This window comes from Oncorhynchus kisutch, linkage group LG9 (genome assembly GCF_002021735.2).
Source record: "Oncorhynchus kisutch isolate 150728-3 linkage group LG9, Okis_V2, whole genome shotgun sequence".
Classification (NCBI taxonomy): domain Eukaryota; kingdom Metazoa; phylum Chordata; class Actinopteri; order Salmoniformes; family Salmonidae; genus Oncorhynchus; species Oncorhynchus kisutch.
The window spans coordinates 14,732,649-14,747,910 of NC_034182.2; the positions used below are offsets into that span (position 1 = coordinate 14,732,649).

Below are 15,262 nucleotides of genomic sequence, written 5' to 3' on the forward strand. Positions count from 1 at the left end.
ACCAGGAAATGGCAGAGCAATTTCAGCATAGTACGGCATTTATAAACAAGTTCAAAGCATGTGGATGTTTATAAGCAAAGCTGAGGTAATCAAATAAAGCCCTGAATCTCCCACACAATTTAACATGCCAAGACAATAGCTCACGATAAAAGTCATTGCATGTGTATATACATTTGTACCCATAGCAACATTGCACACTCATGACACTTAGTTCAGGTTAGAAAAAAACCAGCACAGAGTTACCCCCCAAAATTTAAATTTATATCCAGCCACATTCAGTAGGGCACAACATTACTACATAAATGTATTAAGTAGAACAGACATGCTTCTATGCAATTGAGTATTTGAAGATGCCAGCTCTATCCAAGGTATTTCTATCTGCAACATTCAGAATGTTAAAGAAAACATTGTTGGGGAGCATTCAAACTAAATAGCATGTGTGCTGATACTATAAACTGAATAGATTGAATTCCAGTCTAACTGCCACACACAAACCGACAATTCATTTGTGTCACGTACGGACTACACCACAGCACTATTCCGTTTAATTTCTCATTACAAAAAGTTAACAATTAAGATTACACATGCAGTTTGATACCTATTGTGGCCCATTCAATGTGAATTCTTCAATATCTATACTGAACAAAAATATAAACTTAACATGTAAAGTGTTTGTCCCATGTTTCATGAGCTGAAATAAAATATTTATTACACACAAAAAAACGTATTTCTCTCAAATTTTGTGCAAAAATGTGTTTACATCCCTGTTATCCCTGCATTTCTCCTTTGCCAAGATAATCCATCCACCTGACATGTGGCATATCTAGAAGCTTATTAAATAGCGTGATCATTACAAAGATGCACCCCGTGCTGGAGACAATAAAAAGGCCTCTAAAATGTGGAGTTATGTCACACAATGCGATGCCACAGATGTCTCAAGTTGAGGGAGCCTGTAATTGGCATGCTGACTGCAGGAATGTCCAACAGAGCTGTTGCCAGAGAATTTGATGTTAATTTCTCTAGAATAAGCTGGCTCCAACGTCGTTTTAGAGGATTTGGCAGTACGTCCAAATGGCCTCACAACCGTAGACCACATTTAACCACGCCAGCCCAGGACCTGCACATCCAGCTTCTTCACATAGGGGATTGGGGGGTGCTGAGGAGTATTTCCGGCTGTAATAAAGCCCTTTTTGGGGGAAAAACTTATTCTGATTGGCTGGGCCTGGCATCCCAGGCTGCACCCCTGCCCAGTTGTGAAATCCATAGATTAGGGCCTAATTAATTTATTTCAATTGATTTCCTTCTATGAACTTTAACTCAGTAAAATCTCTGAAATTGTTGCATGTTGCATTTATATTTTTGTTCAGTATAACTTCATATGTACTTTCTTCTGTTGTTCTGAAACCTTATAGAAATAGGAACAGAACAGTTCAGTGGATTACTGAGTCCCTGTCCTGTGTGAGTGCGTTGATTGGAGTGGTGGCCTTCATCCTCCCAACCCATCTTCACTACATGGTTCTACACCACTACAGGTTCCCTATGGTTGTTTTGACGTTTCACCACAAATACCTTCTGACCAGACACGGTCACTGTGTACACATAGTCCTCTAGCATGACTGTGGAGAAATCAAACACAGGGAGGTCTGGTTAGAGTGGCATGATGGGAGCAGCAATACTGTGTGTGTGTGTGTGTGTGCACGCATGTGTGAGTGACTCTAGGACCCAGGTGTGCGTTGTCTGACTTACCTGACATGCGTTTGAAGGGCGGCTCAGCAGCACCCTGCAGTCTGAAGCGGCACGCTGTCCGCATCATCTGCATTATGACCCCCGCTGTGTGCTCATCATTCTCCAGCTCTCCTGCAGACTGAGAGAAGGGAATAACAGGGTAGTTGGGAATGAGATGGAGTGGAAGATAGGCGTGCTGCAACAGGGCAGGACATGTAGGTGTGCATGTTTGTGTGAACATACCGCCAATACGCCATCCTCACTGATCACCAAATAACCCAGTTGATCAGGGATCCTCTCCAGACCCTGTGTCAGAGTGCTAGTAGTCTAAAACACAAACAAATGACATGCATGGACAAATGTTAGGATCTGTGGGAGAGATACAGTTATCTGCCACCACAAACTGTTTAAGGCTCTAAGGAGAATACCTTTGCATCTGCTTTTGTCAACAGTAACAGTGGTCACAAAAAAAATCTGTGTTTACAGCTAGCTAGCGAGACATCGAAGCCAGAAAACTATCAAGCGCACTACAGTACACAAAATATAGGCTACAATGTAGCCGCTACAACAGTATGAACCACTAAATACGTTGCTTCTACACAATGCAGAGTCGCAGTAAATCAGAATATAAGCGTTTATACTTGCCATGTTCACCTGTTTTGCCCTATGAGTAAGCCTATCTGCTGCGTTTCCTCTCTTTCTTCACGTGACTTCATCAGCTGACGTGACGTCACGTCATTCCGATATAGAAGGATTTTGTCCTTTGTGAGGCAGAAAACAAAAACCACGACTTTTTTTTTACAAAACTATTCAGGGCTATTCAATGTATTACATTTTCATTGAGAGACAGTCATTTTTTCCTGCTCGCCATTTCATGATAAAACATTTTTATAGACCAACAGATGGCACTATCTGCGTTTTGTGACAGCTGACGTCGCCGAAGAACTCCCAAATGCGGAAGTACTGGTCAGGTGACAGCTACGTGATTCAGAGAAGGAATAAAATCCAGTCATTGCTTGTTTTTGCTATTTTATCTTGTAGAATTAAATAATGGCAGGGCGAGGTAAATTAATTGCCGTCATTGGTGATGAAGATACGTGTACCGGGTTCCTACTCGGTGGCATTGGCGAGCTGAATAAAAATCGTAAACCGAATTTCTTGGTGGTCGAAAAGGAGACCAGCATCGCAGAGATAGAGGAGACCTTCAAGTAAGTGTTAAGTTATAGCTAGCTAGCTAGAGTGGGTATAATATGTGGAACGTCCCAACAGGAATATGTTCCAAAAACTTCGTAAACAACAAGATTACCAACAAACGCATATAAAGTTGTATAGCGGCAGAATAAGATACCGGGTAGGGAGTGGGCTATTTCATTAAGTTTATTTCTGAAAAATGTCTGTCCTCACTCTGGTAGCCTATGGACAAACATTAAGAATAAGCTACGTGGTGAGTTGATGCCTATTCGGCAGCTAGGTAGCGAGGTGAATTGATCATGCTCCTTGTATGCGTTGTTTTGTTGGCAACCTTGAGCTCAACGGTGCTTTGTTTCATGACTTAAATGTTGTGAAGATGATGCACTTGGGACGAACGACAGCTGAGATGATTACAATTAATGTTTTAGGACCGAAGACTGCGGGATATTTTGGATGATCTGTCCTCGACCGAAGGTGAGCCCGTGTATTTCTGCTGCCAATGATGCCATAAACAAGGGAAATAGAAACATGTTTCAAGTGTGCGTCAGATATTTCTGTGTCTGATGGAGCGCAGTGCAAGTTACTTGACTTTTATGAAGACAGTGATGAAACTGCAAATGGCTTACATCAAGCTCTGATGAACTGTGTGATAAAGCATGAACTGGATATTAGACACATCACAGCCTGTGCTGCAGATAATGCCAATGTCAACTTTGGAAAACACCACTGCGTTTACCAGTTATTGAGCAGTGCCAACAATCGCATTCTGAAAGATAATTGCCCAAATCACATAGCTCATATTGCCTGCAAGTATGCCTGTGATAAGCTGTCAGTGGATGTTGAGACAATTGTTTTAAAGATCTACAGCCACTTCTCAGTAGCTGCTTCCCAAAGAAGTTTTTGCCTTTATTGACATTGAGTGGTGTGAAATTATGCGACATGTTTGCACACGATGGCTCTCTTTTCATCCAGCTGTCATTCGTCTCCTGCAAAGCTGGCCAGCTCTTACTTCATACTTCAGGTCCCTTGGGGAGACCTGTCTTGTGGCACCGAAGAGTATGTTTGAGTGTGAAGAAAAAACAGAAGCTGCTGAGATTTATCTGTGCTTTTTCCACAAAGTGGGGGGGGGGGGGGGGGGGGGGGGAGGTGTTTTTGACCAACTTGTAAAAAAGCTGGAGGAAACAACGCTCTGCATCACAGATGTTTACAAGGAAGTTCAAAGGCTCAAAATGAAGATGCTTCAGTGGAAACGGGACAGCTTTTTTTGGATACCAGACCAAGCAGCTGATGGACAAACTATTGTCAGCACAAAGCTCCAAGCAGTAACAGGACTTTGAAGTTCTATGACACTGTCATTACATGCATTGACAAGTGGTTTGATTTCTCACCAGAAAATGTAATGGTGAAACTGAAGCTGATTGGCCTCTATGAGGAGCCTTTGTAGAGGATTTTCTCTCTGATGACCATTTAAATGGTCAGACTCAAGAAATAGATGCAACACAGAGCTGATCAAAAATGAACTTCAAATATCTGTGAACTGTCTTGTCATGTAAGGACTTCTCTTTGGCTATGCAAAATTACAAAGGACTGCTTGAATCAGTCAAGAGCAGCAAAACATATCCATGGAAAAAGTGAGTGGTGAGTGACTCATGCCCCTCTTTTCCTCTTTTGCATTTGATTTGATTTTAATTTTTTGCTGTAAAGGTTCAAATTGTGATTTCTTAATTTATTTTGTTTATTCACATAAGTTTACATAATTATACAGTTTTAGTAAAGCTATAGACTAAATGGAATATAAAAATGTTTTGCCTTTCCAGTTGAATAAGAATATACACTGTATATTCATTCACACAACACTGTACCCACACTGCCGTAGCACTGCACTGGCATGCCACCTTTTGTCCCTTATTTGGTAGTGAGAAAGATGGCAACCCCATCTAGCAAGCAAGTTCTCATGTGTAACTCTGTTTGTCGCACTGCTTTGCTCTATCTTAGCCAGGTCGCAGTTGTACATGAGAACTTGTTCTCAACTGGCCTACCTGGTGAAATAAATACAATTAAAAAGTCGCAGCAATGAAGAATTGAGTGCGTGCGCGTTCACGCGAATGGTGGGGGGGGATTCTGTCGGGAGATTTTCTGCACAACACCGGGTAGGGAGTGGGCTATTTCCTTAAGTCGATTATGAAAAATGTCTGTCCTCACTCTGGTAGCCAATGGACAAACATTAAGAATAAGCTACGTGGTGAGTTGATGCTTATTCGTCAGCTAGTTAGTGAGGTGAATTGATCACGCTACCAGCTATCTACCTAATTTTGAGATTGAAGATGAATAGCTAAAAGCAGACAAACTGTGAGCTTGTTTGCACACAGGGTGAAGACAGTTGATGCTCCATTATGTTTGTAATTGCATAGGGGATGTCAGATGTTATCTAGACAGTTAACACCTGGCATTGAAAATTCTCAGTGCTACACCAAACAGTACCTAACCTGTAACTCCCAGTATAATGGATACCGTGTGTGTGTCACATTATCTGGTGTTACAACCTGTAGGTCGGTGGTATCATGATTTCTGTGTTCCATTAGGCCTAGTTAAGTGATATGATTCATCATAACGCCTTCAAATACTGCTGGACAACATACCTTGTGTTTTGTTGTTTACAGACCTGCACTGTAATGTTCAGTCGTCGTCTCTAACTTATTTACTTCTGTCATGCCCCCCACAGGAGTTTCCTGACTCGCAATGACATCGGCATCATCCTAATCAACCAGTTCATAGCAGAGATGATCCGTCACGCCATCGACCAGCACATGGAGTCCATCCCTGCCGTGCTGGAGATACCCTCCAAGGAGCACCCATACGACGCCTCCAAGGACTCCATCCTACGCAGGGCCAAGGGCATGTTCTCCGCTGAGGACTTCCGATAAACACACAACACGTACCCAAAGATGCAGTGTCTCGGTCTGGTCAGGGACAGAGATGGAGAAGGGGGACTTTGGAGACTGTCCATGATCCTAAATTAGTTATCTTGTGCAATGCTATGGAAGGCTGTAAAGTATGCCTGATGGCAGTTTCATGTGTTATCCATATTGACTGAGTCCATAATTGGTCCCCACAGTCCACCTCTCATCTCTTGCCTGGGTCCTGTTCCATCCACCTGGCAATGCACTTTCACCAGACCGAATGTTGAATTGTTTGATGTAATATTTAGTTTTTCATTCCTTTGCCTGGAGCATTATGGTATTACTATTCATTGACCACATTGATGGTTAAATTGTTTTGCTGTATGCCTTTTCGGGTTATTCATGCTGTTGTATGAAATCTTACGCAGGTACTGTATCTTGTGGTCTCATCCAGTCTGTTTTTCAAATGCTTGCTTCATTTTGTCATAACCTTGGGGAGAGTATGCTTGCATAAGACGTCTCGGCAAAGAATTGTGGATAGTCATCTGCAATTCATTGAGTGTAACATTTGTCAGAGCATGCATGTGACTGTCTGTTCTAACTTCACATTTGTCATTTATGGAAACAGTCCTAATGTCCATATTTGGATCTTTACCCCAAAAAAATGCAAAGTAGTATTTCATCATCTGGTGAAATGACCAGTATAATTCCACAGGGTACAGCTCAACAGAAAATTCACTAAATTAACAGCTTGAAGAAAATGTATGTTAAGCACTGCAAAATGACTACCTGTTGTAATGTATTGTGACAGTTTTAACTTATACCTGTAACAAAACAAATAGATGTTTACAAAAATAAATTATTCTATCCAACCTGTACTGTGTAATTAATATCAAGACCAGCACAACTGTCTTAAATGTTTGCTGTTAGAAAACAATCGCACTACTCACAAAAGCCAAAACCAAAACAATTCCTAGTAGCCTGAAGTACAACAAGAATGTTACATGTCAGTCATAAGACCCCACTACCAACTATACTTATCTCAAAAGAGATGCAAGCTTTCCTGATAATGTGACTTGACCAGTTTTTTTTCTTTTGGGAAGTGGGGTAAAGTTCACATGAAGCCAAAGTTGAACTTCTCACTGCATAGTTTAGGCAGAAGTGAAGTACTTCCCAGTAACTCTGTGCCAGTGGCACAAATGTAAAGCCCAGTGTATTAACCCTGACAAATCAGATTCAGAGTGGTATCCATGATTAAATCCTGAGACTGAACCTGATGTGTTACATTATTTAGGCGCCTGCACACACTGATGCTGTGATCCAACTGGAAAATATTTTAACAACCTTGAGACAGGCCTTATCATTTATCTTGCTGGACATGTGAGTTCTTAAATGTTCTTCAGTGAACCAGGGACGAACACAAACACAGCTCTGTTCTACTACCTGCACCTTATAAAGATATGGAATGTTAGCCAAGAGGTGCTCCCAGAATTAACCTGTCCCTGGACATGGGATTTTTTCATGGACCTAATGGCCCTCCCGGAGAACAGATGATCCCTGCCTGGTCTCTCGGTGTCATCCTCCTGGGCTATGTCTTTGGATTCCCAGTCCCCTTCAACAGCACTCTGAGGTAAGACATCTACCTACCTGTGGAAATAGGAGATTAGAGGTTGTATGGATGGTTGTATGGATTTTTTCCCCCCTCTGTAGACAATATGAATATGAGACTCTTCTTCAACTCAACAACACAGTGAGTGTTGGGTTCTAATACTTCAAAACACTAGGAAGAGTTTGACTAAATGTGAGAATAGTGAGACCAACATACTGCTCTTTCAGACCCTTCATGTCAAATGACAGAGTCCAATGAAACAGAGATTCCCTTCCCTTTTCAGTGAGTACATTTATGGGTCTATATTTGTATAGTGTTGAAACCAAATGTTGTAAACTATTTAGAGCGCCAAGTAACCTAGCGCTTAGAGAGACGAGCCAGTTTGAATCCCGGGTCTCAAATCCTAGATGCCATTGCCTACCGTTATGCCTTTGAGCAAAGCACTTAACCCCCCACTATAACATCTCCCTGGGAGGCCAGTGTGGCAGCCCCCCGCACCTCTCCAAAATGTATGTGTGTCTTCTCGGAGGGGTTGGGTTGAAAGTGGAAGTACAATTTGGGTTGGACCTTGTGGGCCGTTATTGTCCGTTATTGTTATTGTAAGTTAGCTCTTCAAACTCACCATGGCCCCCGAGGGCCAAACACATGTACTTTAACTGTATAAACACTATTGACTCATGATTGACTCTTCAATCTTGTTTTACCAGATGTGAAAGAACAAGTTTCATGGACTCACAGACATTTTCCTAAAATGTCTCTTCTTTTTTCCTTTCTCTTTCAGGGATTACGACCGCACAATACCGTAAGTCTCCCTAAATGTACGCAAGTACAATGTGATTGAATAATTTGACTGAGCACACAAGCCTGTGTGTGTTTGTGTCCAACGGGTATGTGTGTGTCCAACGGTTATGTGTGTGTCCAACGGTTATGTGTGTGTCCAACGGTTATGTGTGTGTCCAACGGGTATGTGTGTGTCCAACGGTTATGTGTGTGTCCAACGGTTATGTGTGTGTCCAACTGCACTATTGTTAAAGCAATAGTGCATATACATAACCGTAACTGTTTCTTTAGCAGCAGGTCATTGCTGCATATCTGACCACCCAGCAGGACACACTCCAGACCTCTAACCTGATACTCCCCTCCTTTCAATCCAGATGCAGCGTGTCTCTCTGCTACCTTCCCACCTGTATGCACTCTAATCTGGGGTCAGCCCTGCAGAAAGGGGACGAGATAGCGTGCGCCTTCACCAAAGACCCCCATGGGGTAGGCAGAAAATGACACTGACACAGCATACCTTAAATTGGCACCCAGTTTTTTTACTAACACGTTTTATCACATTGGTTGCAGCATGACTTTGATAATAGGTTTTGTGGCTTTCCAACAACAAAAAACTGCTCTACAACTATTTCTGAAATGTACTGCACCAGAGTTTAAGTAAGTTGTGAGCATGAAAAGGAAACTGTAATGCAAGGGGGCGTTTAGAGTAGATTTAACTATTATAATAGTTCACTAATTACATTCAATGTGTTGAGTACTTTATGTCAAATACTTAATTGTTTTGTGTAAAGTGACTAAACCTAATATACGTCACTTCTTTTGTACGCGAATAAAAGCTTTTTACAAGCCAGGAGTGATGCAATAAATGCCTGCTTTCCACATAGAAATAGAACCATAAATGTCTGTCTACACTTTCCTTGATTCAATCCACACTCACTCTGGTTCCTAAAAAAGATATAGGCCTTACTCAACCATGAATGTCTAGTTGAGCAGAATGACACAAAGGGAAACAAAGTACAGACAGACAGAGTAACTGATAAAGTGATCATCTTCTGTTGAATTTAGAGGCCTTGATGTTAGTTCATGACCTGTGTGCGGGTTTTATATGTATACTGTATGTAGGCCATGAAACCCAGCTGAGAAAACAAGTAATGTTCTATAGCTTGAAGTGACTGAGAGTAGTTCTACTAACTCACTACTGATATCTCCTCCTCCACGCAGGCCAGAGGAGACCTACGTTCCTTGGAACAGCACTGACATGGCTCAACGTGAGGAAGATCATTGGTGGAAAGGATTGTGGGTATGCTATAGAAAATATATACTGTTGCAGTTCAACTTCCACTCTGTTGTTGCTCTTTTGCCAAAAGGCCTGGGGAATTGATGCAGAGTCGGAACGAGACAGACAACAACTCAACATTACCTATGTTAAGAGTTCTCTTATGCTATTATTATAAACAGGCATCTACCCTTTAATTTTGCACACGTTCCAATATGTCATTAATAATTTATTTCCCCTCTACTGCACACAGACACAGGTACAATGGTCCTCCATTCCTTATGGATATAAGGGAAAGAAAACGTCCATTGTAAGCATGTGTTTTCAGTCAGTCATCATACATTTTATCAGTAGGTGGCGCTTTATCTCTGAAAGGAGGGAAGACAAAAAGCATTACAAAACTGTGCATCGTTGAAGTGAAATCAATGTTTCCTCTGTCCTTCTTGGCAACTCTTTTTAGGCATGAATATTATGTAGCAGCGCCTCAAGGCTGCGTGGTGAGTCTCTGTGCCCTGGGCCATATACTGAACCAGGGCGGGGACGAGAGTGCAGGCGGGGCCACCCGAGACCCACATGGCAACGGCAAGAGATGAGAGGAAGTGTAACGTGGGGCCTCATACAGGAGTTGCTGGCTGTGCTCTATTGCTCTTAAGCCATTACTTTTCTTTCTCTGCTTTCCTTTGCCATCACTGATCTGGAAGGACAAGAGGATTGAGAGAAACGTTGAAAGAGTTAGTCACTCCACCTGCCCATTGCTTATGTGCAGCACTTGGTGATGGAGGAGAGGACACAATAGGAGAGAAGTTGTACAGAGGGTGTAATTTGTGTGTGGTAAACCTAAAAAGTTGCTATTTATTAAAGACATATTAATAATTGTCTTAATTAATCACTTAAGAAAAGTATGAAATATTTGTCATTGTGTACCGCAGGGCCGGCTCCAGGCATAAGCGACATGCTGTTGTTTAGGGCCCCTGGCCCCCAGAGTCTCAACTGTTGAGAGTTAGAATATTAGAATACACAAGACACAAGATCGAAATGTGATCGTGCAGTCACTCAATTAGCCATGACAGCTAACAATTTTTAGATTGGTAAGTTAGTCTAGCCAGGTATCTACATTTGTAGTAATCATGGCCAAATACCGACCCGGCACGCAGGGCACGTAGCCAGGGGCCTGACCTCCAGAGGGACCCCATTTATTTTGTTAGTCACTCTCACTCAGATATAATTAACATGGCATAAGTCATGGCAAAATGTGTAGAATTGACGAAAATTTGCTTTAAAACAGCACATAGCCTGCTGTATTTCCCTCTGCCCCATGGCAAAATGAGTAGAATTGCATAAAAGTTGTTATAATATTGCAAAATGTTCTCTCCGCCCCATGGCAATGTCTAGAACTGCAGGAAATGTACCTTAAAACGTACATTACTGTCTTAAATGTAAAGGGCCCAGTGGTGTGACGACATAAACCTATTGTTAAAATGTTTGGAGAGGTTTCACGAGCGCGCCATAACACCCTCACGCATTTTGGTGAAGGAAAAGCCATAACACCCTCACGCATTTTGGTGAAGGAAAAGCCATAACACCCTCACGCATTTTGGTGAAGGAAAAGCCATAACACCCTCACGCATTTTGGTGAAGGAAAAGCCATAACACCCTCACGCATTTTGGTGAAGGAAAAGCCATAACACCCTCACGCATTTTGGTGAAGGAAAAGCCATAACACCCTCACGCATTTTGGTGAAGGAAAAGCCATAACACCCTCACGCATTTTGGTGAAGGAAAAGCCATAACACCCTCACGCATTTTGGTGAAGGAAAAGCCATAACACCCTCACGCATTTTGGTGAAGGAAAAGCCATAACACCCTCACGCATTTTGGTGAAGGAAAAGCCATAACACCCTCACGCATTTTGGTGAAGGAAAAGCCATAACACCCTCACGCATTTTGGTGAAGGAAAAGCCATAACACCCTCACGCATTTTGGTGAAGGAAAAGTCAAACCTACATCCCTTGAAATTTCTCTTGCACATTTAATGTGATGGGGGATTGTATTGGTGCTGAATTTATCCAGACAATAAAAGGATATTCAAAATATTGAATTGTTGTGGGTGACAGTTGCGCATAACCTCAATACGCAAGAAGGCTAGCTGGCTTTTGGGAAGAGCAGCGGACATAGATTCTCAAAAACAGGAGTTTAGGAAGGAGGCTATTTTGAAAGAGACATTTGTTAGACTAAATAGATGTCAAAATATAAGGTGGGTGAAAAACGAGGGATGAAACTGCCACAAATCAACGAACCTCAACGTGAAGCCAAACTGGTGAAAACCCTGACAAAGAGAAGGTCAAAATTAGAAGCAGGTCAAAAGTAGAGATGAGAAGGTGCTTGTCGATGTGATGCGGCCGGCTTCGGGAGAAATTCTAGCAACATGGTAAAACCACTCATCATGGACTTGGAATATTTAAACGTTTTCTACTTTGAAATAGCCTAAATAAACATCACATGCAATGGTGCATACTGTAGAACAACTATTCAGGGGGTAACATCATGGTCCTGCCCAGCTTTTATCTTTACTACAGTCCATCTCCAGTTGTCACGGTAACTGCCCTTGCTGTGCTCCCTCTGAATGCAGGTGACATGAACAAGGCCCTCGACCCGATGTACGCACTCAACGCCACTGTGAAAGAGAGCCTCTCCCGTAAGAACGGCATCTTCCCTCGCTCCGCCACCTCAGACACAGTGGCGTGAGGGTGCCCACCGGATCACACAGGCCCCAAGTGACAATACAAACACACCACCAACAACCGCACTGGTTTTTAATTTGTATTCATCCTATTTTTGTGAAGACTGAAATGAAGCTGCTAAATAGAATGTGTGAAATAAAAGTGTGGTTCTGGGAGTTTGAGATGGATATTGCCGTGTTGGCCTGTGTGCCCTCCCCATGCCCCTCGCCCCTTTCAACACACACTGTCTAAACGATAAAGTAACTCAATTATGAATGTGAAGTAAACCACCAGACACTCAGACCTTTCCCCCTGTCGGCTACGAGGCTATGGCCTAATGTCATTAATCATTCACCTGCAAGATTCATATCGTATTAAAGTCCTGCTTTTCACAAGTGGGCAGATCATCTTCCGTTCACCTGGCTGCCACAGGTGGGCAAGGAGAGTTGGTCTGTAGTCAGGGATGAGTGAACCAACGCTGAGCCCGGACAATAGAGTGGATTCTTTTACATTTGGCTACTCTGGTTACAGGGAGAGGGATTGACGGCCAGACACTGGCACTGAATGTGTAGGGAAAGAGGCATGCCCACCAGCCCCCTAAATGTATCCCCTCACCACAGTTGGATAGGTAGTCGCCTATTAAAGGCAGACTGTACGGATGTGTCTAACATGCAACATAACAGCGAGCTTTCTCTTTTCCTTACATAATTATATTGCTGCCTGTTCAAACAGCCCTAAATCAGAAAGACCCAGTAAAGCTCTGCTGTGAGTCTATTAGTATAGTCACCACAAGGAGGAGCCCACACCTCACAAGACCGAGCAGTGAGCATGACGGCATGATATGGCAGCTCAGTCGAAAGCCTCTCTGAAAATACATGAATGATCATTCAAAGCAACGTACTGTATGTAACCCAATGGACAAAGGCTGGCATTTATGTGAAATGTAACTACCCTAATTTAGTCCCAACTTATGTCAATCAAAGACTATTTGAATCACAGCACTGACCACCAGACAACAACACAGGGGAGAATGACCTCCAGAGAATGCCACATTTTTTTTTCAGACTGATCAGTGCCAATACTCTATTGTAACACAGAGTATTAGTGTAGACATTGTCCAAAAAATGTGAGACGTGCCATGGCAATTCACTTCAGTTGGAACTTTACATGAGACGCTCCTTTTATTCCAAGTCTGATGATGCTCTCTCTCTCGTCATAGGGCCCCATCAGGACAGCAGGCTGTGCTTAGTTAGATAAATGGCTCTCATTACCCACCCAGACACTCCCACTGAGAGACAGCATTAGCACAGGCAGCCAAATGTCAACACAGCCAGATTCCGAAGCTCTGTGATGGGAGCAGTGGGCATAGAAATATACAAATCACAATTATAAACACAACATGTGAAGTGTTGGTCCCATGTTTCATTGGCTGAAATAGAAGATCCCAGAAATTGTCCATATGCACAAAAAGCTTATTTCTCTCAATTTTGAGCATACATTTATTTACATCCCTGTTAGCATTTCTCCTTTGCCAAGATAATCCATCCACCTGACAGATGTTGCATATCAAGAAGCTGATTAAACAGCATGATCATTACACAGGTGCACCTTGTGCTGGGGACAATAAAAGGTCACTCTAAAATGTGCCGTTTTGTCACACAATACAATACCACAGATGTTTCAAGTTTTGAGGGAGAGTGCATTTGGCATGCTGACTGCAGGAATGTCCACCAGAGCTGTTGCCAGAGATGTTAATGTTAATTTCTCTACCATAAGCGGCCTCCAACGTTGTTTTAGAGAATTTGGCAGTATGTCCAACCGGCCTCACAACCACAGACCACGTGTAACCACGCCAGCCCAGGACCGCCACATCCGGCTTCTTCACCTGTGGGATCGTCTGAGGGGGTGCTGAGGCGTATTTCTGTATGTAATAAAGCCCTTTTGTGCAGAAAAACTAATTCTGATTGGCTGGGCCTGGCTCTCCAGTGGGTGGCTCTGGCTCCGAAGTGCCCTTGCCCAGTCATGTGAAATCCATAGATTATGGCCTAATGAATTTATTTAAATTGACTGATTTCCTGAACTGTAACTTAGTAAAATCTTTGACATTGTTGCATGTTGCATTTATATTGTTGTTTAGTATATCATCACTAGAATGGTCAAATTGACTTGAATGAGGATCCCCATGCTAGTATTTCTATTTCTATGGCAGGGGAGCCTCAGCACACTTGGCTATTAGCAGTGTGTTACCCTGTCGCATCTCCCGTTGACCTCACTGTGACCTTCAAGTGGAGAGTTTCCCAAACAGTGATATAGCGAGTGTGTCAGAGGATGGAAAGAAAGTGCATAAGTGTTTCCAGGACACTGGCCATGTTTCAGGCTTTTTAGAAGCTTGTAGATGATTATTGTCCCAATCAGTGAGTGAATCGGCTTGTCGTTTCCGATGACAGTAGCCCCCCTATCCTGAAGTGACAAGAAAAAGCCCTTGTGAATGGACACGTGTTTAGAATCAATATTGGAGCCAAATTGGCTAAATTGGAAGAGCCACAGAACTGATTGCTAATGTTTAAGGGTGGGATGGGTAGAGAAGGTCCCCCGCTTCTTCCAAGTTCACAGGGGAGAAAATAGAGCCAACTGTAAACTGTATGAAGGCTGGCATGTGGTTTGGTTTCCCAGTCCACCACAGTCCACAGCAGGTTTCCATGGTGAAGTGAAGTCACCACAAAGTGGATTAAGCCTCTTACTGTATTGCTGTTACAGAGCTCTAGACTTGTTCAGAAATTTCTGGAGTAAGAATTTTGTACTGTTTTTCTAATGACTGATTCATTAAATGTTTTACAATGTGAAACAAAAAGGTACTAGAGTGGGTGCTATTGATTCCAACTTGTTTTCTCAGAACCAGAGACATCTATCTGGTTAACCAGAGACATCTATCTGGTTAACCAGAGACATCTATCTGGTTAACCAGAGACATCTATCTGGTTAACCAGAGACATCTATCTGGTTAACCAGAGACATCTATCTGGTTAACCAGAGCATCTATCTGGTTAACCAGAGACATCTGGAT

At 42.6% G+C, this 15,262-nt stretch overlaps 2 protein-coding genes across 2 annotated transcripts; one reads left to right on the forward strand and one right to left on the reverse strand.

Moving 5' to 3' along the window:
- Nucleotides 1-50: 50 nt before the first annotated feature.
- LOC109896802 (ragulator complex protein LAMTOR4) lies at nt 51-2,643 on the reverse strand. The gene is made up of 4 exons (XM_020491160.2): nt 2,371-2,643; nt 1,969-2,052; nt 1,747-1,864; nt 51-1,616 (listed from the first exon to the last, which is right to left on the reverse strand). The coding sequence occupies exons 1-4, from the start codon at nt 2,371-2,373 to the stop codon at nt 1,519-1,521; spliced, it is 303 nt and encodes a 100-aa protein (XP_020346749.1). The 5' UTR covers nt 2,374-2,643; the 3' UTR covers nt 51-1,518.
- LOC109896800 (V-type proton ATPase subunit F) lies at nt 2,484-6,688 on the forward strand. Its single transcript, XM_020491159.2, has 2 exons — nt 2,484-2,933; nt 5,639-6,688. The coding sequence occupies exons 1-2, from the start codon at nt 2,776-2,778 to the stop codon at nt 5,838-5,840; spliced, it is 360 nt and encodes a 119-aa protein (XP_020346748.1). The 5' UTR covers nt 2,484-2,775; the 3' UTR covers nt 5,841-6,688.
- The last annotated feature ends 8,574 nt before the right edge of the window (nt 6,689-15,262 follow it).

Excerpts from the sequence above, each read along its gene's own strand:
- LOC109896802 (XM_020491160.2), bottom strand. Across the intron at positions 1,865-1,968 it reads GTGAGGATGGCGTATTGGCG|TCTGCAGGAGAGCTGGAGAA; the intron begins GTATGTTCACAC and ends CCCTTCTCTCAG. Across the intron at positions 1,617-1,746 it reads GCCCTTCAAACGCATGTCAG|TCATGCTAGAGGACTATGTG; the intron begins GTAAGTCAGACA and ends ATTTCTCCACAG.
- LOC109896800 (XM_020491159.2), top strand. The coding sequence starts at position 2,776 with ATGGCAGGGCGAGGTAAATTAATTGCCGTCATTGGTGATGAAGATACG. Across the intron at positions 2,934-5,638 it reads GAGATAGAGGAGACCTTCAA|GAGTTTCCTGACTCGCAATG; the intron begins GTAAGTGTTAAG and ends TGCCCCCCACAG.